Below are 24,890 nucleotides of genomic sequence, written 5' to 3' on the forward strand. Positions count from 1 at the left end.
AGAGACACTCACAATGAACCAGTAGATGCCATCTGTCTTCTAACGCGCTATCAGGTACAACTGTATTCTCGGCTCGGCAAGTCAGGTTCTTTCCATCGTCCTGCACGGTCGGCACGTAACTCAATATGCTTCTAGTAACGTTCGGATCATCTAGAAACTACGAAAAACTCAGAATCTAAGTTTGCGCGTACTTCCAGCACGTTCTCGGAAACCGAACGCAACAGACGGTGATTCGAAAGTCTGATACTTCACTCACATTTCTGGCCATATCTTTGACGTGGTGGCTACCTTTCCACCAGGTGATCACAGCCTTGGGCCGGGAACCTGAACTGATGCACTCGATTTCGTACGTCCTTAGCGCCGACAAGTGTGCTCTTTTATTTATGATATTCACTACCAATGGTTTCACTAGAATTCGAAGGAGATTCGTAAATTAACGCTGTATGCAAATTAAACGATCGTGCTACGATTTTTAGCGAGCCTAGCGCAGGGTTAACGAGTTCCACCGACTGTTTACTTACAATTAATGTTTAAAGTGATCTCGGAAGTCAGAGCTGACACGAGATGCGTGTTGGTCGCGCGGCAAGTCAGATTATCCCTGAGGTACTCCCTCGTGACGTTCGAGATATCCAATCGATTTATAGTGACACCATGCTCCAGCGAGTACGTGTCGTCCAACATTTTTCCCTCGAAATGCCACGTGACCTTCGGTGGTGGCGAACCTCCCTCTACCGCGCACAATAACGACAACTTGCTGCCTTCGTTGAAGGGTTGCTGTATCATAGCCAAACTTCTATCGTCGCCGGTGTAAATCACCGGCTTGTTCGGTGGCACTGTCATAGGAGCGAATTTATGTGAGTCATACATTCCGTGAACATTTTCAACATTCTCCCAAAAGAATTTTCTATCAAATACCTACTCTTCGAGGAGATTTTATTTCTTTAAAAAAAAAAAAAATGTTTCTATAAATATCTATCGAAGAAATTTGTTTTGTTCATCGCGTATATAATAGAGTCGAATCCCCGTCATAAGCCTGCCCCTAATAAGCCTCTTTCCCTCAATCACCAGTTGCTGAGTCGAAACGATTTCCCCCACTTAATCACTCTTACGTTTTGCGCCAGACTATCCCGTGTAAGCCTGCGTATTTTCAGGTGTTTTCAGACACAGAAATATTGTACCTCAAAACTGATCTCAGATTCGCGTTCCTCACTCTCAAAAACTTAGAAAACCATGCTTTTCTGCACCTTGGCTAGCGGCTAAAACATAATGGGGTCCTTAGATGTTGGAAAATACTCAATTTTGTTCATTTCTACTCGAATAAATGATATTTAACGCGAAAGAGAGTAATTATTCTATTATCCGAATATTCCACTATTAGGCTACTTCCGTCTCGCTATTAGTTCGGATACGGGAGTCTCTACTGTATAACGTTTGAAATTATGAAAAATAATGAACAGGCTCACGAGAGGTAGTCGAGCGACAAAACTAACTGCGCGGTAGTGTTGAAGCTGAAATTCTGATAAAAATTTCTCCTATGTCTCCTGGACCAGGCTTATAACGGGTACTCGACTGTGTCAAAAAGTAAGTAAAGATAAATTCTTACGCAGGAAAAATCGAACATCGCGTGAAAGACACTCACCTATCACCGTAAGGTTGACCTTGTGATTTCTCGTTGGACTATTCCTGTAATCCACCCTGCATCTGTACACTCCCGCGTCAGTCTTGTTCAAGGGTTTGATCACCAATTTCGCGGGTTCCACGTCCGTCCTCATGGTTGCCCTTTCACCGAATACGTATGGATCTGACCAAAGCTTTGCCTGACCTATCGATCTGCCGCGAGCGTCCACGCTGTATATTGGTTCGCCATTCCTTTCGCCTTTGTACCAAAAAACCATGCTCACCACCTCGTCTCTAGTCGGTGGATCAATGTTGCAAGGTATTTGAGCCTCGAAGCCAGACACGGCCACCGCGTCTAATACAGGAACTGAAAAACATCGGAAAACACACACGACTTATTGGAAAATCGTCCGACAAACTTTCAGAAAATTCAATGAGTTAACTAGTAAAAAATAACTAATATTCTTAAGTCGATTCCTCTCATGCTTCCAAACAAGACAAGTTCGACGTTTCCGAATAAATGTCTCATTCAACGTTATTTAAAACTGATTAGAACTGTACATTGGAACGGAGAATATTCTAAACTGATTGTAAAAACTTTCTTCTTACGTAGCTTTCAATTTGTATGCCATTCGTTTCATCGAGAAACTATTTGTTACACTATGTACAGTCAATCCCGTAAATATTTGTCATTAAAATTTGTTATTAAAAATAGTTTTTATTAATTTGAATAATCAGAACGAACCATGAAGAACCAAGCCCCGTAAGAGTCCCGAGTATCTCGACATAATTGTTTATAAAATTCTGAATATTATCAGAACGTAACATCGCAAACCGAAAAGCTCTGATTGCCGATGTATCTCATTTCTAGAAAATCTATCGACGCTCGAGAGCGACCTTGTTTCCCCGGTATCTAAGCGTGGCCGGTCGTTGAGCACGAACTGCCGTCTGCAGCATAGATTTTCTTCCTATTTCTACTTCGAGCCCGTCGGATCTCAGAGCCGAGCCACCGCCAGCGCCGGATCCCGTATATTTTCTTGCTCGAACCGCAAATTTCCAGTTTTAGTCAGTCACTGACCGAAAGCCGAGTTACTGCAAATTGGCCAAAGCCCGGCCAGCCCGCAGTGAATCGTGTTGCACACCGGCCAGCGCCGAAAACAAAAGTTGCTACGAGCACACCCACGTTCAGCGGCGGCGTTACGTCGGTGTACGAAGCCAGAGAGAAGCCAATTAATCGGTCTACTTGCCGATTTATGCCCTCGGTCCCCGGCTTGCCGCCGCGTCGCGATTTTATTGGCTTTCATAGCCACCTCATCAATCGTCCCTAAACTCCCCCTTCCCACTCGGGTGCTCCCACGACTCTAACCTCGTTATCGTTTTCCTTACCGGCCTTGGAAACAACAGGATCACGAGGAATCGCCCCAGCGACACTCGCTTTGGCGATTAAACGTGCGCGACCTATCGATTAGCTGCACGAATAAGTGATCTCTTTCTTTATTTTTTCGTCGACGTTTGTTCGATAGGAAGAACGAGAAAGATCAAATTCCTGTACGTAATCAAATTCGGTGGCGAGCGATTAATAGTACCGTGTCTGGCCATTACTCGCCCATTCTACTTACTTCAGCATTTGCGAGCGTCTATACAGGTATCGCATGGTAATTGATAGTAAATTATACGTTGGAATATATTGTCGAGGATATCAACAGCTTTGAAAAATATCTGTACACGATACTAAAAATCTGAGTATCAAATGAGACATTGTTTATTGCATTTACTTCATCACTGCCCTAATATAGCAAGTTTCGTACGTGAGATTACATCCCTCCATTTTTACAGAGCATTGCTCTCCATGCGTCGAACGTTCAAAATATTGCCCCGAGGTCCGTCCTAACAGAAAATTCATTGCCGCGCTTCATTAAACACGACCCCCTTCGTTGTCGGAAGCGCTGAATATCAGGGACTGCTTCGCGAAACCAACGAGTCAGCTTCCGTGCTGAAAAATATACGAATAGTACGCGCGCCACTAAATACTCCGTGAAAGTTCAAGAGGTAAGGTTCGCTGAGATTAACATTAAGAACCCGGTGAAATTAACGATTGAGGATGCTAACTAAGTCGTTAGCGACTTCACCGGAACGCGTTTCACCGTATAATCCACAGAATTTGTTTGTCCATGGCGAAACAGTTCCAACTTGAGACGAATTTCTTTACTGGGATTATTTTACCCAAACTACAATTCAAAGTTCCAAGTGGCCAATAACAGACATCGTTCTACATATAAATAGTAAGTAATGGTAAAATTGATATTTGAACAGATAACGAACAGATAAAAATTAAACAAATATATAGAAACATCGAGGCTTCGTATTAACAGATAACATTCAGATTCGTCTCGTGTGTTAATCTATAGTACTATGCTGTTCATTTCCTAATTAATTATGTATTAAGTATACATTGTAGAAGTTATGTAACTTCTTCGTTACCTAAGGTGTTCCTTCGAATAGTCTAGACGCCATCTAGTATCGTCTCCAAGCCTCAAGCCATCAAACTCTGCATTCTCGTTTAATATCAGCCATGTGGAAAATGTTATTGAAGTGGTTAATGATGTTTAACAACGAGGCTACAAGCAACGTGTGTAACCGACCGTGACGAGCGTACCAGTTACGAAGAAATAGCAATATTTCATATTACGACGAGAATATTCATCGTGCATGGAAAGCAGTTTCAATTTTCTGTTTGAATTGCAATTCTAGTGAAAGTTATTTCATAAATTGTTTTAATAATTTCAATATTTCCGAGCCTAGACGAAATAATTAAAACAGAAAATGAAATGAAAAAAAGAAGTAATAATTACGACAAAACTATATTTCCTTTGTACGTGTACGTAGATATTTATATAATGAACAAATGATATTGCGTTCACACATCGAAAGATTCGATCTCGCAACTCCGTCGATTCGAATTGAAGACCGGCGGATCACAATGCGGGAAAAAGGATGAAAATTTCGCGAAAATTCATCGTCGCAGAAATGCGATCGTATCACGGTACGTGCTCGAAAAGTCATCAAATTTACGGGGCGACAGGAAAGTTTTAGCGTCGCGCGCCATGGGAGACGCATCGATGCGAATTTAAACGAAAAGGATCGCGTGCAATCAAAAGACGCGCCGTAAAGAAACCTCCTTTGCGAAGCGGCATGAATTTACGGGCCAATTTGCGATATACGACGGGAGGCCTTCTTTGAGAAGGTTATCAGCCTGTTACTTATTAGATGGCTTCCTACGTGTAGCGGAACTTTCAAAAGTTTTGAGGATGCGCTCCCTCCGGGTAGCCGAAATGGCTGCACGTGGGGAATTCGAGGTAATCTATGCGGCACGAGGAAGATGAAAATATTATACTGAATACGGTAACCCGCATACTGCGCACGGCAACATGTGTGGAATTTATCTTTCATGTTGATTGAAGCTGGGTTTCTTTTTTTAATTAAACGAGGGAAAATACTGGGGGATATAGATGTAATTAGTACTCTAATTATTTCTGAATATTACATGTGTATATTGCGTAGAACAACATGTGCGAAATTTATCTTTCGTGTCGATGGAAGCAAGGCATTTTAAACCTACATAAAATACTGAAAGATGTAATTATTATTAACGCTCTAATTTCTTCAGAGATTATCTTTTTCAAATGAAATTTCACGTATGTTAAAGTAACACACGTATAAAAGTAGAAAACAAATCGTTTGCACGTAAGTTTGTTACTTGTCAGATTTCTGACGTTTACTCTCAACAAAAATTTTAATATAACACATTTTAAAAAGTTTCCAAGTGCTTGAGATTTGAAGGAGCCTCGTAATAATAAAAATCACCATGAGATAACCTGTCCCGCTCACTCAAAATTTGTTCAAATTTCCTAAATTTCCAGCTTCATGACCGGTTCCTTGATAGCGCGGCTTCAACTAGCACCCTGGATACGCGGGGACGGTAACCTCCAGTTTCCAAGATGGCTACTTTATTGGCTATTTGCTGCTACGTTGAGTATGATTGAGCACTTTCTGAACGTAAGGCGACTCTGCCGTTCCCAGCCCGCGACCTATACCACCGTATACCCGTCCCTTGGGTATCGAGATTGGGATAAACCCAATTAGCACGTCCGCACTTGTAGCACGAACTTCCAACGCGATACAGGATCGCAAGCACCGTCTATCCACATTGGTCGCTGCCAAGCCTTTCCGAACCTCTACTGTTTTTGCATGACCGTACGCGAGTTAATTAACCGCAACTCATTCAACAAGCCGAAGCTCTACTCCGCAATACGGACAACCACTGGCAGCACGATAGCCAAACTCATCGTTCCGCTACGAAACTGAGGACTGTGTACCCTGTCAACCCTAAAAATTTTCGGGAGCGAGGAGCTGAGAAGTACTCGACCCTTTCAGTTTCGGTATATGGCTGTCACGGTATCATTTGAGATACAGCGAGTCCTTGGTAACGCTATTTTAACCTGGCATGCTGTAGGGAATAGTTTCCAGTTACCTATAATTTGAGATACAGGGTATTTCCAGAAGTCAGTAATGAACTTTGAAAGTACTCGTCTAAAGAAACAAAAATGATTCGATAGAAACGAGTACTACGTTTTCTTGAACTTTGTCACCGACTCTTTAAAACTTCCCGTACAACACTGAATGTACAACAATCCCTCCGTGAGCTCTTACCAATTCCTGCATTTTCAATTTTTTTCATTTTTGAGTTCAGATTCGTAATCAGCGACCTCAAGAACCCTCAGATATAAAATTTTAGCGAAATCAAATCACTTTTCGTACTTTCTTCCGCCATGTTAGATCCGCCGTACTGAATTTTTAAATTCTGAGTCCACGTTTATAATCAGCGCCCCCAAAAATCCATGTATACTAAATTTCATCCAAATCAAATCACTTTAAATTTTTAATTTAGAATATGTATATATATTTATATACTATTTTTTAGCGTTAATGCACTATTTGCGAAACCTGTATTTTAAATTATATTAAAATGTTTCTAAAAAATCATGAGAGCTACCTGAAGATATTCATGGGACGAAAATAAATTTCTGTAATAAGCAAATGTAGCTGCAAGCACCTTGGCTATACTGGGTCAGTCAGTCGTATAAATTGAGTACATTCTATAGTTTGTTTCTACTTATTGGTTCCTACGTTTCGAACTTCATTCCGTTCACAATGGCCTGTCCGAATCGTAAAATTCCCTTGTTAGTACTGGTCAACTACCGCTTCGCATAACATGGGAGCGCTATCCTTTAGAAACCGCTGGAAGTTTCCATGTTGGCTTCCGCGCAGGCTGCCCGTCGTTACAATTGTATATTCCTTGAAAATATTGCGATAAAGACGAACAGAAAGTATTGTAGCACGAACTCTCTTCGAAAAGAAGCTTTAGGACTTTATTCGTGTTTAAATTGAACATGTTTAAATTTAAATCATGTGTTATCGAAATTGTAATCAAATCTGTAATCGCAATTATAATCATGTGTAATTTCGTGTAGCTAAGACAATACACTAGAACCGGATAAATAAAATCAACATTAAGCAAAAAACAATCTAAGAAAGCAATTACACCTCAAAGAGTTGAATCAAATGGTCCAGTGAACAGCCAGCCAATGATCGACGCACGTGTACGGTACAAAAGTGGTAACGAGACAAGGGAGTTCTATTATCCGCCTAAATCCATGAATATGCTTAGCAAATTAGCGATTCGCGCATCGAGTTATTGGCGTACCAGATACACGCACACACGCAAACAACGAAACGGTTACACATTCGACATGGCGAATTCGGCCGGGTTATCAACGTTTACTTGAGGGAGTTGTGTAGATCTGTTCTCAGGACGGAACACGTATCTGGGTACACGTCGATTCTGGAGTAATTATTCAAAGCAAACGCAAGCTCATGTCACGAATCGGTAATGCATCGCATTACCCGCTTCCTTGTGTGTACAAGTCCGCGCTCACGGATTTAAACAGACGGCTTGTAACCGGGAGAATCGGATACGAAACAGCACGCGCAGCAGACACTTCGAAAGCTGTGATCTTATTAAGCGCATGAATCCATTTGGCTGAGCTAATCAGTTGGCGGGTTCTTGTTCGATGAAATTAACGGTCCGTTTAGGAAGATTTTTTTTATTTTATTTTTATTCTACTCTTGAGAAGAGCCGATTTAGACACTCGATCAAAAATTGCCAAATATTATCAGTCTCCAGTTTAGAAATTTGGGAAACACTGAGAGATAGATAACGAAGCATTACTTTTGTTTATTTTTTCTCGAGGCTAGTTCCTTTGAGTACACGATTAAAAATTCGGCGGAATTGCTGTTGACTAGGGAGCAACAGGAGTAATATTTCTTTCTCTTTTTGTTTAGATTCGATATTTTATTCAAAGTTTTTCATTCGGTCGGCTTTGGACCAACGCTAAATGATAAATAAATAAAAGCATAATTTCGTACAAGTTGAAACGCACTGGTAAATCGTTGAAACTTTTACCGTGCAGCATGAGTTTTATTTTAAATTTTAAATCGTGTGGCTCAAAGAGTCGATGCGCCCGTTGGAAGAGAGAGAGAGAGAGAGACTGTAGCGATTGTTATCGTACAGAAGCTGCCGCGACGCCCGTTTCGCGGAAACTTCGCTGTGTAAACAGCGTCATTCGCGTAAACGCGGTAACGATCCCTTCCCGACGATACCCTGGAAAACAACGTCGGCCATCCGCGAAACCGTCGACTAGACAAACACGCGGCGACGTCGCGAAACGAAGAGACATGGCCGGCAACTTGTCAGACGAAGAGAAAGCGATGGCGTTGGTGGTGGGCGGCAAAGGGAGGGTGAAGCGAGATTTTTCTTTCACGCGTGTGCTCGCGGTTTGATCGAGGGCTTCGATTGGCGACGGAGAGGGAGCCTTGTGTAAACTGCAGAAGGAACGGGGCGGAAAGGATAGTTCGATCACTCCTAGTGGAAGTTTCTAGCAAGTTTTCCTTGGCGAGGGACAAGACTATCGGAGTGGCGTATACCTTTCAGTGCTCGCAGTTTTATTGGAATAATCGCTCGCGAATGAAAATACGCGGGGACGAATTCGCACGTTGGTTCAAGTCACGTACTAATACATCGACGTTTTAGTTAATAACTTTAGTTTGTTTTTCTTCTACAAGATAACCGAGCAAATAAAATTTATACATTTTCTATTTGCATTTGTACTTTTCTTTTTTTATTTATTTACTGAATTCATTTGTATTTACAACGAGCACAAACATTTATACGCATATACAGATTCTCTAATTAGGAATTATATTTTCAGATTCATTCGTTTTCAAGACATACCTCGACTCTCCTAAGAAAAATTATCGACTTCGATACGAAGGATTTTTAACACAAGTAAACGTGAATTGTTTTAAGTCATCAAATTTATATTAAAAAAAAAAAAAAAAAAAAATTGGAAACCAACGAAATTGTAACTTAATCTCTCAGAAATTTACATAAACCACGTGTTATCTTAACTTCGGCAAAAGTCCCCGCTGTTATGGAGGAAAACATTATCGATTCGACGAAGCGCGACCCGGGCACCATTTTCATCTCGATAGCAAAGTAAGCACACCCTCCATAATAGACAGAACTCAGTATTTGCGGTACCTGTCGCTGCAAGCGATTGCGAGGACGGTAGAGCCTTCGGATATCGGGTGTCAGTCGATGCTTCTGTATAATGTTTGAGCATTAAGTGTGATTGAGGCGTAAGGTGTCCCTGCTGTACTCAGGTTCTTGGCCTACATCGGCGTAACCTCGTTAGGTGTCAGGATTTGGACGCACACATCAATGTAACCGCACTCGTAAGACGAACTTCCGGTACGATACCTTCTTAGAGACCTCGAACATTCATAGTGGGCCCTCTTAAGCACTCCTCAGCTTAAAAATTGTATTTCCTGGACGATACACGAATCAATCCACAGTAATTCATTGGCAAATTTTTAAAAATTAATTGATAGCCATTCCGTTTCTGTGCGAAAAATAATTTTATTAGTAATAATTAGACGGGAATCAAAATCCGGGCCATCAACAATTCTGTTGGACACGAAGCGAACTCAATTCGAGGTCGAAAATCTCGCGGAGAAAGCTAGCGTACTCTAGTTAGTTTGAAAGCTTTTAACCTGAACTTTTTAAATTTTCAATGGACAGTTCACTTTGGCAGCCCGAAGCAGAAATGGTCAAAATTTTATTCGAATAATAGATGAGTAAGTAAAACGCTGTATTCCAATTTATATCCATGTTTCATTTAATTAAATAGTTAGTCGGATAGGTTTATACACGTTCAAAGTGAAATGTAATTGAATTCTAGAGTTTTGTTGAAGAAATAACTATTTTAGCTTTTACTCTTTATTATTTCATTCCCATTATCGTCAGTTGATTATCAGATTTTACGCAATTTATCTACTTTTAGTAGCACGCATTTCAAATTAAAATATCATGGGAATTCGTATTTAATCATATTCCGTAGAAATATTTTCATTTTCGCGCGAGCACTACTACCGAATTCATCGGGAAATGAAAACAAACGTCATAAAATTGTGAAAAAGCTTCACAGGTCACAATAATAGCGCGAGATTCGGTTTGTAATAATTTTCCAACCCTTTGGTGCACAAGAGGAAGTTCGTTATAAATATTTGTCGCCATAATTTGGGGCAACGAACCAAGTCCTGCCGTGTTCACCTGCATTACGCGGAAAGCAAAACGTAATCGCGTGGTATTTCATTTTGAAACGTCGTCGCTTCGGAGGCACAAATTTTCCGTAAAATTTACATCGTCCATGTCGTCCTTTAATTGAGCTCCTCTTCCCTCTTCCACATTTTTCGATGGATTCAAACTCACGTCGATATAAATTCCGAGCATAATTGGACATGCTTTTTTACGTCTACATGTCAATTATCTCGATATCGAATGTCTATTTTTGCCATTTAATAAGGTTTCGCGTATGCCAATTTGCTAGATATACAAATGTCAACGATGCCAATACATTTACAAGAATAATATTTTGTGATTGTTAAAATGTATTAAAGGTGTAAGGTTATAGAATAATCAGTCGTACAAATATTTTTAACGATAAGCTTTAAGTTAAAGATTAGCTTAAAGCTAAATTTCTTGATTTAGTACAGTTTTCAAGTGTTCAACATTTTTAGTCATCTTTCCTGACGCGAGTAAACGGAAGCGTATTATCTTTCAAGAATAAAATTATATTCTACGTATACATAAATATATATGTATACATATTGCATATATGTACTACGTACATTATATTTTCTATACCACGATCGATGGACATTTAAACAACGCCATCTTTTACATTTAAAGCTCTTTCACGTCAAGTTTCGAAGAAATCAGATATATTCGATCCTGTTCGTGTTTCGAAAAAAAAAAGAATGCTGAAGCCTCGCCCGGAAAACGCTTTTCGCCAGCTGTAGCAGGTACGCTATTTCAAATAATAACGAATCGATCGTTAACTTTATTTCGGCAACAACACTCGTCCGTACACATCATCGGAGTTGAAAGCGTAGAAAGGTACACTTACCGGGATGAAAGGGGAATATCGAGTAACGATAAAAACGGACTTCCCGTTTCTAGCCCATGAAATTTAAGGGTTACTCCCGCGAAAAATATAAAAGCAGCCGATGCCGAGGTGGTGGAAACCCGGTGCGGCGAAGTGCGCGAACGTATAACCGAGGCACCGACGGCCGGGATCTGTTTTGACGCGCGTGAAAAGCGAGGCGAGATTGTAAAAACGGAAGAAAACAACCCCGGGTCCCTCTCGACGTATGACGTAGCGTTTCTCCCGACGCTGGCACGTTTCGTGGCTAATGCCCCATGCGTCGTTCCTCGAGTTTCGCCCATCGCGGATCGCAATTGGATTTTACGGTACATCAAGTGCGCAAGTTCTTTCTCGCGTTACACGGCACCGAGTATACGGCGCTATGCATACCGCGCGCTACCAACTTTCGATCGAGAGGCTTATGCGCCTTTATAGGGTATCGCGATAAACAATTTCATATTGCCGTCTTACGGACTTGGGTATTTTATCAGCCCACCCTTCGCCCCGCTGCTGAAAAAAGTATACACACAAATGATAGAATAAGAAAAATACGAAGATACGCTTTGGCGTTCTTTGCGTCGATATTATAAATGTTTAAATTTTCTACGTTTTCAAGTTATGTACTTCCACTTCAACGCATAACAGTTGAAAGCCATTCTGACTAATGCGTACACTTCTTTGTTAAAAGAAATATTCTTCGACTGACTTTACAATAAATACAAATACGTTATCACGGAGCAACATGAATTTATTCCTACCAGTTTGCCTAACATGCTTTTGTAGGTCGTATGAGCACGTCGATAAATTATACAGGATGAGACAAACTCGGTGGCACAAACATAAAGGGTGTAATTCTTCTCATAAATATGATTAGAAAATATGCCATCAAGTTTCGTTCAAAACACTCGATATGTCTGACGACCATGTCACTGTCTGACCATTGCTTACCGTTTCTACTTACATTTTTACAAATTATTCGAAGATCCATCTACCTCAACTGGGCTTTATTTACCTTTGAAATAGTATAATCAATGTATACTAAACGATGCCATACCACCAATAACGTTTATAAGTGTTTATAATGTTCATTCATGTCGTTGCAAGTGGAAATAATGAGCGTTGGTCAGGCGAAATGGTCTAAGCGTTGGTATTCGCCATCTAATGCGTATTTGATGAATTTTAAATTGTACCGTAAGTTTACCTCGTATGTTCATTTGCCATAAATGCATAAATATCCGCAGTCTAATCATGACAATTGTAATTTCAGTGTTTTCGAACGTCTAAACGAAGAAAAGGACAATTTAATTAAGAAGTTCAATTTTTCGAAATATATTGCACAAGTTTCCACCATTGGCAGCTGTTTCGTCTTAAAAGTTTCGATAAATTTATATTTCACAGGTCATTCTAACCTAGTACGTATGTTGATCTAATACGATGGGGAAAAAAAATAAACACGAGACGATCATCCTGTTACGCAAACGTTCGAACATTATCTTTGGATACGTTTACGATTGGGTTACTATTCAGTATTGCAGAGTCAACACTAGGGACAGACTTGGCTGCGTCGAGGGTTGACCGAAGGGAGGTAGTTATCCGGCAAATAAAGCATGGCCAAACGTCGAAGGACACTTGTGACACGAGCAATTTTGGATCAAGTGGCCCGTGTGACAGTCGAACGACACTCGATTTCCTTCCTCACGGACAGCTCTACAGTGGAACTATAACAATGGGTCGATTTCCCTGCCCCAACTGTTCCTAAGCCCGCCCTCCTTTGTCATTGTTCTGTTGTAATCCCTTTTCATTAGAAAAATTATAAACAACCCTCGATTCTGTCAAATCTAACATTTTTCTATCTCCCAGTCATTACGAATTTACTAAGCACTAAAATATTTATCGACATCTCGACTACTAGTGCTAGCAAATAGTGCATAAAATGAATAATAAAGTATTGTGAAAGCATAAAGGAATTTCATACTAGTTTCCTCTTACAATTAAAATCGCCATTAAAACTCCAATTTCGTCGATTAAAGAAAATTTAAACCCTTTCTTTTTTTTTTAATTGAATCCACTACAAGTGATGAGACTGTATCATAAATTATTTTTGCCCAAAAATTAAGAAAGTATTTTAACCGAAATGTTTAAACTGATGTTCGGCTTTGATCATTATGAAGTGCTTTAAAGAAAAAAAAAGGGTACTGAAAAGAATTTCATTGAAAACTGAGAAAAAAATTGTTCTGCCTTCGAGTGACTACGGTCACCTATTAAACTCGGCTCCTAAATTCTCGGATTCTCCCGGCAGTGGTCTCAAGAATATTTCACGTAAGTAAATGCAGAAGTCCTGGTTGCCGTGGATAAACCGGCGTGCTCGCGGCTAAAGCCACGGGGCATGATATATAAGGCTCAAATTATCAATTCGAGCCATCCGGTCCCCTTATTCCGAGACGTTACATGTTGCACGTATTCGCGCCCGTTTGCCTAATGCAACGGCCATAGTACTTACGATACACGAAACCATGTTTGTCCGTGCATATGCTTCCTGCGTTCTAAGGCGCGCCAATGCTCGAGTATACTACTGTAATATGCGACCGGGTAACAAACGACGGCGGAGAATAGCGTTCACGGAATGGACAGGGGGGAAAGACTGAGAGGGAAAGAGAGGGGGAATTGGATAACTGTAAGGACGAAGGTAAGGATACAGAGGAACAGAGAGGGACATCTGATACTATAAGAGGCGAAACGAAATATGAGATATCAAACATTTCTCTCGGAAAAGGAGGTACGGCAACAGAGGAACGGGGGTGTTGTAAAATGGACGAATCATACCGCGAAGAATGCAGGGGTGGTTTTTAAGATTCGACGATGGGGAATAGACTGAGTCCACCGATATTACTCTGAACGAATGTAGTTTGCATTTAAAAATGAAAAAAAGAGAAACAATTCTGTAGCTCCTTTTTGAACATTCTTTATAAATCTACAATCAAAATGTGGAAGTAGAAGTGGAACAAATTATACCACCGTAACCGACATTTTTGTTATTTATAAAACAAAACCCTATAGCCTCTTTTTTTTGAAACAATTCGTAAGTTTATAAATACACGTATGGAAATTATTCTATTCTACAAATTTATATGTCTCAACACTCGAAAAATAGAGAAGGAAAATGCGCAAAAGGATACAATATAAAAGTCGAGGTAGAATACAGTAGCGGTTGAAAATATACTCGAGTCGAGAGCAGAGAAAACAGGAACAAATAACAAAAACAGGGAAAACCATAAAATGTTTAATCAAACTAAGAGGAGCGTGTATGTTAAGTAAATGCATCGGGAACGCTTTCGAAGTAGAGAGATCGAATCGAATCGAACAACAAAGTTTAAAAGTCCGGGGGATACGAGGAACTAAAAGACGAAGTGGAGATGGGAACAAGAACAGCTTACGAATGCGAGAAAAGACCGAAGCGGAGGATCAATGGTGAATTCGAGAAGACAGGTGCGAGAAGGAAACAAGGTGAGGAAAGGATCGGTTAACTGTGAAGGGAAACAACGTGAATAAAATGCGACGAGAAAAAGGAGGAGAGATTACTATGCAGGATAGCGCGAGATGGAAGACGAGTTTGCAGGAATATCGTCTCGGAGCAGGTGCAACGAGATCGCTCGCATCCCTCGACGTGTACCATATTTACTCATCTACGGATAGGTGGCTACTAACCTCCTCGAGTATTTGCCATCCAAATATTATCGACGACCCTGCCAATGTCTATGCGAATACATATTTCGATCGAATAATGTTGCGAAAATTGAACCTTGCTAAAAATCTGTTTCGTTCTTCGAGAATTTCAATGGTCTACATTTTAATTTCATTTTACATGTTTAGTGTAAATACGCGAGCAATATACAGGATGGCCACGCTAAAGTGTGACAGACGCATATTTCAATAACTATTGATGACACGAACAAATTGTTTAGGCGTTTCTCAACCATTTGCACGATTTCATCGCATCGTTCTGTGATCGGTCGACTACAGCATCTTTCACGTCAAAATTTTGATACAGCATTTTGTCCGTAAAAACCACAAATTTGTTCACAAGCCTGCGTAGCATTCTCGCCTTGATCGACCGACAAAACGCCACGAACTTTTTCGAATACCCATTATAAAACGAAACGTCGAATACGTTCGCGATCGAAAGAGGTGTCCCGACGAGCAACGAAACCGAAATTTCGAAAGTTCGAAACGCAATCCGTCTTTCCACGGTGGCCCTTATGACAAAGAAGAACGCGATAGATCATTGTTTCAAGCAGCTCGTGGTTTGAGCAGTCGTCTCATCGGAGAAAATCACGCTCGTTCTTCACGATTGATGCCGGTAATGTTTCTTTCCCCGAAGGTTGGAAGCCAAGAAGCGTATAAAAGTCCAAACGTTATAGGAAGTCGATGGCTACGTGGGTGACCAGTGGAATGAATCCGGATCTAAGGGATAAAACGAAGAAAGAAGTATCCTTTCCTTCTTCTTTCCAATCTACCGTTTACTACATATCGCCGTTTTATTTCGCCTTCATCTTTCATTACGCGCAGCGAACCTTCGTTGTCCGTGTTATTCGATGAGCGGGGTGTTCCATTCCTCGGTAAAATTATCGTCGAGAGTCTACGAGGAAAATTGATGCCTCGAGACGTCTACTTAACCCTTTGACTAGGACGGACGGTGCCTCGTTTTCAAATTATTAACAAAAAACCAGCGATCAATCACAGAGCCCGAGCAGCCTATGGAACTTTGTTGCCATAACAACTGTCACGAGTTTACCTCGTGAACGACCGACAATCGTAGCGTGAAGCTGAGTAATTATTTTGAGAAGCCCACAGATTTCAGCCGTCTGGTTATCCAGTCACGCGATTGATATCAACACCGTTCTTACCGGACATTGACTCCGTTGAAAGCGTAAAAATCCAAGCGTTAGAAGCTGTCGAATGAATCCAGCCTCGAAGGATAAGACGGAAGAAAGGATTCGCCCCCTCCTAACCCCCTTTCATCCGTATCCCCCTGGCCGTCCACTTCCACCGCGCTTCTTTCTTTCCGCCCGCGGCCTTTGACGTTCTTCTTTGCCGGATTTCTTTGCCAGTTGTACTCGGGAGACAATCGCGACCGACGGACAATCGCGCGGACCAATCAGTCCCGCATTGAGTCCCGGGCCTTCCACTTTCTGTGCGGCGCCGGTTCCCAGCACCGAGCGCGAACGAAACTGAACGAAAAGATGGATTCCACGGGCGTAGATAAGAAAGGAAACACGAGGCGCACAGGGAGGAGGAGGAACGAAGCACGAAATGATGTTCGTGTGGCGACTTAAAATCAGCTTTATCGGGTTACACCTGGCGCGCTCCGCTAGCAATCTCGACCCATCGATCGGACATGGAAACGACACCACGGTCGAACGATAAACGGCTTAAGAAGAAAGCTGCAGACGGATGGAAAGGGCGATGGATGGAGAGCGGGAATTGTGCGGAATTAATAATATATAACATTCAAATCTACGAGTCTCTGTGATTTTCCTGTAACTCTTGCCAATTCTTTCGATTTATGGGGCTTAGTTTGTGGATATTTTAGCGGCAGTTGGTATTTTATTTATGGGTAAATTCAATCTTTCGGAAATTTATAGTGAAACGTTTGTATGTAGTTATACCGGCAGGCCCCGGGACGGCTTCAACCGTGCTAAGAGCGAGTTGACTTTAGATTTTGATCTTAAAATAATTTAAACTAATCCTAACGTTTAGCGTAAGGCGAGTTGATAAACAATATTTTTTGTTTTTTGATTCGGTGTATATACGTATAGACTTCTTGGTGTCTCTACTCTGGAGCAAGCAACATATAGTTGACATATAGTTGAAGTTATATTTTCGAAATTGCCTATTCTTTTACCTGAATATTCTTTGTCAAATCCTTCTAAAATGTTTGTCTTTTTATTCCATTTACTAATGAAAAGTGCCTGTATCGATCTCGAAAGAATTAAATTCGATTTCTTATTATGCTTTTTTAAAATATTGTAATTTTAATCATGTACATATGAATATACAAACATCAATTTTTATATATATATAGATAGTTTTTCTGCGATATTATTTATATTTAAAGTCTGCGTGTTTGTCTGGCTTGTGCCAACATTTGCGAATTACTGCCGGTGCTTTGTCTGAAACTTTTTGGAATATAACCGCTGCACTGAATATCTGGAACCCTTTTCTCGAACGCTCCGTACATATATCACTCGCTACCTCGGCGTGGCAAAAAACGTGCCGTGTTTCACGAATTTACAGCCGCTGACCATTACTCGAAAGAGCGTTGTGTAGTTTCGCCTTAAAACGACAAGCAGTTGAGACGCGACAGTACAACACGCGACAAGAACAAAAGACATTACGCTCGGAACAGCATGGAATGCATAAATAATTCTGGCAGGGTTCCTCGATTAAGGTCCGCGACGACGATCATTAACGTACGACGTATGCCTCGACAAATACGTACCACTCTTAATACCGTGGCACGCTAACAGTTTTTCATAATTACAGGAATCATCAATCAACGTTGGATAATAATCGAATGCATATTCAATTAATTCATCGATCGTGTACAAAATTAATCGCGAGTGGAAGGAAGGATTTAATTGCGATCAACTGCAGCTGCGATTCAAAAATAGAATCGAATCGTCATTGATTTCCACAATGTCGGAATTGAATTATTATCGGCAATTGGGAATTGGCAACAAATCAATTATAATTGCCACAGGCAATTAATTTCTGCACTTTTTAAATGTCAATTATAATTGCTACAAGTAATTGGTTTTACGTAACTACAGAACTCGTAACAATTTAATAATTGACAAAATTAGTCGTCAATTAACGATTCAATTACATTTATCCCGTAGTTGCTCGCAGCTCAGCTACGTGTAATGCACATTGCGTAACCACTAACAGTTGAAGCGACACGAACATGCGCCTGGAGTAAATTCAACGGCTCCGCCCAGAAGGATTCCTTTTTGCCGTCCACGTGTATGTTTCTGTTACCGTTTAATCATACCCTCCAGTGCGTAACGTATAAATGAAATGTAAATTCGTGTCGGTGCTTCTCTCCTTCGATGGCAATCGCGAATCGAGTTAACGAGTTATTTAACAAGGACAAATTGGTGACTCCCAGGTACCGAGTTCATCGACTGCTTTGTAGGGTTTAATTCGACTTGATGGCTCGACGAGTGGGTATCTCGAAATGGGAACGGGTATTAATGAGCCTTGTACCTCTGTTTTGCGGTAAGATTCATTAGTGCCTTCCGTTTCACGAATGCGATAAAGTTTTACTCTCAGGTCTCGTTATTAATATGACAAACTAGTTATACATTTCATGAGTTTCATTTTATCCTCAACGAGAAAAATTATTTCTTGTTTATGTCTGCGGGTATGAAAGAACGAGGCACTAGATGCTAGTTGACATTGTTTCGAGAACATCTTGTAATATTCTATTCCTTGAGATTTAGTGACGTTGATTTCCCGGCCATTAAATAACTTGATAATTTTATAAGGAAAACTTTTACAAGATACATCGACCTAACCCTTATCGCATGAATTTTATTTTATATCCGTACAGAGAAATTATTTTTTCGTTTATTTGAATGTAGATAAAAATTATCAGGCACTGAAAATTAAAAGTGAGTCGCGAATAAAGAATATGACATTCGTTCATTCCCCAATGTCATCGGGAACAAAGGATAACAAACGTAATAATTCATATCGATAAAATAGCATCTGCTCGGACATGCAGCATTTAATCTCATGAGCATTCGTGCTCCACAAAGATAAAATACCCCAGTCCGAGTAATAAAAGGACTTTATCGACTGTTTCCTGCTTTTCAGGGCAATCGCTACCAAAGAATAATCATTCGGTCCGATCAGCGATGTGTCTCGATACAATCTTCCTACTTTCCTGCCGGTGGAGTTGCCCCCTAGATAAGGTTTATCGAAACCGAAGCGGCGTTATCGGCCGATCTGCGTCGGGATTCACGAGGATTCAAATATCTCTAAGCAAAATTGCAATCAGCAAAGGACTGCATGAAAGGAGAAGCCACGTTCTCGAATACACGACCACCGATCGCAACTCAGCCGCGATGATCGCGATTGCGGGAGAAACGTTCTGCAACCTCTTCTCGGTGAAAGTCGATTCCACGATGATAAAGTGGAAATATTAAGATTTCGAATCGGAACCTTCGATTTACAACAAATTGAATACCATAAAAACCTTCTCCGTGAAAAAAATACGTATCTGTGCCAAGTTTCGTGATGATCGGTCAAACGTCCATTTTTATAAATAAAATACCTGTAAATATAAATAGAATATAAATAGAATAAATATAACTATTCTTCTTACACTTCGTGTTATATTTTCAAAATTGCCTATTTTTTTAGTTGAAGATTCTTCGTCATATCCTCCTAAAATGTTTGTTGTTAATATGTTTTTTAAAAATAGCGTAATTTCAGTATTTATTGAAACGTCTTTGTATTTTCGATTCGACGATTCCTGTCTCTCTCTCGAGGTGAACTTTTTCGCGTCTTATCGGCATCGCCCGTTCCCTAGACAACGCTTTTTCGTGGGAAAACAGTGGTAGGAGACGGAAAACGAGGCTATAAATGCAAAGCAATAACTACGCGTTGGTAGGGGTTCCTCCTGAAGCAACGACGTCGCGGAGGAACGTTTACCGGTTGAAGAACTTTTTGCATTCCATCTTCAGCTATGATTGCCGAGCTTTTTGTCTGACGACGGCATTCCTACCGGCGAACGCTATCTTTCACGCGCCACAGCTCATATTGCATTTTTCCATCCCGTTTATTCGAAACACGGGATCTCTGTGGTTCCTTTTGTCGGGAAGCACTTTATTCCTTCATCGTGTCACTTTTACTATGCGCAATACTAAAATTGACTTGTGTGTATAAACAACACTAAAACGTAGTTACAAAAGGTACAGTATCGAAACGAGCAATAAACAAACAGTGAATGAACAGTAATTTCTAGTATTATTCATGTCGTATAATAAAAAATTAGCGCAACCATGAAAATATTATTGCTCGCGTTATTAATATTAATGTCTACGCCATCTACAACTCTTAAATTTCATCAAGAACCGGGACTCGAATATTTTCAGCAGCGATAACTCGGGTTTAAGTGTTGGAACTACCCTCAAAAGTTTCATCCGTCTGACGCTATCTTGGAAACTATTTGAAACACAAGGAAATTATTCAGGCGAAAGTTACACGGTTCTTGATGAAAAATAACGCGGTTCCCGCGAGCGTTATTAAAAACGTCAATAATAATAGAATAATCATAAATGGATTCTAAATTTAATATTACTCGTATTATGTACATTACATGAACTTGTATTACGGTTAATTTAGATCATTTTCATTAAAAATAAATTACGCACATTCTTGACGTATAATACATTCTTTATGATTCTTGATTTTTTTCATTTCAGATGAGCAGAATGGCCACCAGAGTGGCAACTACGAACGTACTTAATTTGATTGTTAAAAATAAACGATGTACTTTCCTGGAACATAAGTCCATACATAAAGAAAACGATCCAGAAGGATACCTGAAAATTGTCGCTCCGGACTAAAATGCCCCTTTGAACTATCTCACGTGTTCGTTCGCTGTTCAATTCACGCCGAATTCATGGCCGTGTAACAACCCCGTTCGCCAATTATTTATCGTTCATAATCCCCGCCGAATCCGCCTAGATTTAGCAAACTCCTAAACCCGACCCGACGCGGATCAAAAGACCGGCGACGAGAAAAGAGGATTATCACGGCAAATTAGTCGTCCGAATGTCACCACAATTAAATATCAAAAGCGATACGTCACCGGGGATCGCGTCCATCCATTACGCTCTATAGTTGATAGCGGCATCGAAATTGCCACGGGTTTCCAGTATATAATCAAAGCAAATTCCCGATAACCGGTATAACGATGTAAAACGGACACAAGGCGACCGCTTTATTCCATTATCCTTTAAAGCAGGAGTAATGTCCCGATCACCCCCCCCCCCCCCGGCCCCCCCCCCCCACACCCCCCCCTACCGATCGCCCGCCCCCGAAACGGAGTAAATTGCTTGTTTTATATGCAAATCTCTTTACTCTCTTCACCGTGGTCGGAATTATAGCCGCACGATAAACATGCTGCCGCGATCCGTCCGATAATCGGCAATCGGTGGCCGGGGCAGCCGGCAAACATCGACGCCCGACGGAAAATCAGCGAGCACACCGTGTTACGTCACTTTACGCCCGCGCATATTACAGTTTCTGAAATTTGCATAGGCGGGGAAAGAGACTCGTCGATGTCGATTGCTGCCCGTTCGATCAAAGAGGATGTTTCTCCGTTGAAAGCTCTCCGGTAGTTTTTCTCTTTTTCTTTTTCCCTGGGCTATAAATCGCGAGCGTACCGCTCGTTCCTATTTGCGAAACGGATTGTTGGAGGAATTAATTAATTGGCGATCGATATTTCGTGGGACGGAGAGAAACATAATGACCATCGCGGGATACGAAGGAAAGCGGACACCGGTTCTCGTAAGGATAATTAATCCTTCGAGCGATTTCTACGTTGCTCGCGACCGCTGCTGGCTTCGATTGATTGTTGACCAACTTTCGAAATTGTTTAACTATATATAAAAAAAAAAAAATTGATTCAATTTTAAAGTAACACGGAACGAAATCGAACGACGCGTTACTTGGGAATATACCGACGCGGTATCGTCCAATTCCGTCCACTAAATTTGAAATCCGTTTAACCGTGATTTTGCCGTAGACACTATCGCGTATGCAAACTTCATTCAGGCGCGAAAACAGACTTCCTTTCAACCTCCATGAAAACACAATCAGGCTCAGCTTGCAAACCACAAAGACCCACTCATAAACGGATTAGGAAACTAAACTACGCATAATCTCCCATTCGGGGCAAAGTACAAAACGCCGAGGACGATCACGAGAACCTAAAGATTTACCAAGTTTCGCAACTCCGTTTAATCCGTTCTTTTTTTTTTTTTTTTTTTACTTTTCAAAACTACCGCAGTTTTGAAGATTCCTCTCTGCACCGCTGAATAGAACAAAGAATCCGAAAGTGCAAGAGTCTCGCGTCACGCGATGTAAGTGGTTAATAGGGTCATCGTCCTCGGGTGTTACGAAAGACGCGACAGTAACTCCAAACAAAGAGGACCACCGAATGTTTCTTTGTTTGAGGTAAGGTCTGCTAGAATGGCCCTACTAACGAGTTACTTTTCTTCACTTTTAGGGCCGGACGGTGGAGCAGTGGGTAGCGTAAACGACTACCACGCTGAGAGAGCTCGGGTTCGATTCCCGGCCGTCCGCCCCAGTTTTTCGAGCTACGAATAAAATATAAAAGTATCGAAAGCCTGTGGCGTAAGATAAGTAATGGAAAAATAAGATAACGAGGCAGAGAGAGGTCTTGTAAGAAAAAAGTATCGGGAAAGTGCAATACGTATGTGCGAATATAAAGTAGACTCTAAGCACTATAACAATAAAGGTCTATTTACACGTATCCGTAACGCGTCAGGTCCGTATCCGTACCGTATCAGTAACGTCACGAAACCACGGACAGAAGAATATTTAAAATCACTGACACTGATGGAACATTACGGAACTGAACGGATACGGAACTGACACGTTACGGATATGTGTAAATAGACCCTAAACCAAACAGTCTTCACTTTTCCATCTCCAGGAAGAAAAAGACGGAATGTAAATAAAGATGAAAAGTTTATCTCTGACGTATTATTTGTAACAAATAATAAGTTGCGTGTGTTACAACAGTCACTTTGATCGATATTTTCTATACGACGTGCACTGCGTAAAATTTGATTACGTCCTGCAACGTGTACATAGTACGAGAGTATTTTTAAAGCAGCTAATGCGGTGCGATTTTTAAAAGTCTAGCGGACGGCTAGATTGCTTTTCAAAGTTCCCGGAGCATGGAAAGCATTGGCAACGAAACTCGGGATCGAACTCTGAAGTCCATCTAAATCCATTACTGGCTAAGCCAGGCCAGTATCCATTCGGAAGATCGATCGCTGGCAACTTACACGAATCTACATTTCGTTTTAGCTTTTATACAAGAAGGAACTAACTGATAAATAGAGAGGCGAACGCTTGAGAATGTTTAATTGATATTTCTCGAAATTCAAATGTTAACAATAATAATAGTGAACTGGTGTATCCAATGTCTCTTTATTTCATAAGTTATAGCTGGAAGTGTAAGAAAAACTTGATTTACATCGAATACTCAATAATGTCATATAGTCGACTGAAATGAATATTGTTGGCTACAATTAATATTTGAAGAAATATTCAGAAAAGTTTCATATAAAATTATTGGTACCATGTATATTCTATGTCCTTAAGATTTCCTATCTTCTCAAAGGTATTTTACAATGTAACTATCGTTTTGGGAATAGCGAATTAAAGATATAAATTATTTGTGTTTACGTCTGAAAAGCATCGAACAAGGCCAGATATTTTCGTTGTCACCAATTTCCCGGTTGTTTGTAGCAAATTTTTTTATTTTTATATATTTGTCTATTGAACGGTTCAACAATGAAGATTTATGCACACAATTCCATGAGAATTCGTAAAAGCGCGGAGAGATAAATTAACGTTTCGCAACGCTGGGAATTTATTGATTTATTGAAAAATTTTATTTAAATGTATGAAGTATGGAATTAATATTATTTCGCATGTATATGATACACGTTTCCATTTGTGCTACTACATGGATGAGAAATTCTTCAAAAGAATCTTATTGAAAATGTGCTAAGTATATTTTCACTTCAACGTATATTTAAATAACAACAAGTTTATGCGAAATGTTTCTGAATAACTCGTATTATTTTAATTGAACCATAAACAGTTTTCATTTCAATCTATTTTATTGTGTTACTCGCTGTTCAAGGTATAATAATTATTTATACGATATACATCTTTTTATAAATAAAACAAATAACTGTACATTGTTTCGTGTTTTTCAACGCAATCCTATGTAATCTAAATGCTTGCAGAGGCTAAATGAACAAATACCACATTTCATAACACTTCAAAACACAACTCTTAAACATAATTTACCGTTTCTACTCCTTCTAAGTATTTCGCGTACCGAGACGAGCGACCAGGTTGATAGCAGACGCAATTTTAAGTAATTCAGCCACGGAGATACTGTTGCAGTGGAAAATGAGAAAACTTTAAAAAATATGTTCTCTCCGGATATAACCTTCTTAATGGTTCGCATCTAACGGTAATATACTCCTGGAAAAGTTTTACGGAGGTTAACTAAAATGGAGACGGATCAAGTTTCCTATTATTTTTGTTTAATCAAGCAGTACAATTAATAATATCGCCGATTAATCATTCGCGAAATTGAGGTCGTTTGGATTTTGAAGACATTTCTGGAAGCATTATTTCAAAATGAATCTTGTAATATATTATTTCTATACACAAATGAAATTATGGACGTTCGCAGAATTTACTATAGATGAATTCAGTCGTATCTGATTTACGTTTAAAATAAATTAGCTAGTTTGTATATAAGTAAATTTAATTCCTCGATAATAACATTTCTGATTAGATTTTTATTAGACAGAGCGAGAC

At 40.2% G+C, this 24,890-nt stretch overlaps 1 protein-coding gene across 1 annotated transcript in view; it reads right to left on the reverse strand.

The window, feature by feature from the left end:
• Window positions 1–24,890, reverse strand: part of LOC128894445 (hemicentin-2-like) — a 41,450-nt gene that overhangs the window by 8,936 nt on the left and 7,624 nt on the right. Inside the window, exons 3-6 of the mRNA XM_054156165.1 lie at window positions 1,640–1,984; window positions 522–833; window positions 257–408; window positions 13–157 (exon numbers count right to left, since the gene is read on the reverse strand). Coding sequence (XP_054012140.1) covers window positions 13–157; window positions 257–408; window positions 522–833; window positions 1,640–1,984 — 954 coding nt within the window. The remainder of the gene's footprint in view (window positions 1–12; window positions 158–256; window positions 409–521; window positions 834–1,639; window positions 1,985–24,890) is intronic.

This window comes from Hylaeus anthracinus, unplaced genomic scaffold (genome assembly GCF_026225885.1).
Source record: "Hylaeus anthracinus isolate JK02 unplaced genomic scaffold, UHH_iyHylAnth1.0_haploid 3, whole genome shotgun sequence".
In the NCBI taxonomy this organism is placed as follows: Eukaryota; Metazoa; Arthropoda; class Insecta; order Hymenoptera; family Colletidae; genus Hylaeus; species Hylaeus anthracinus.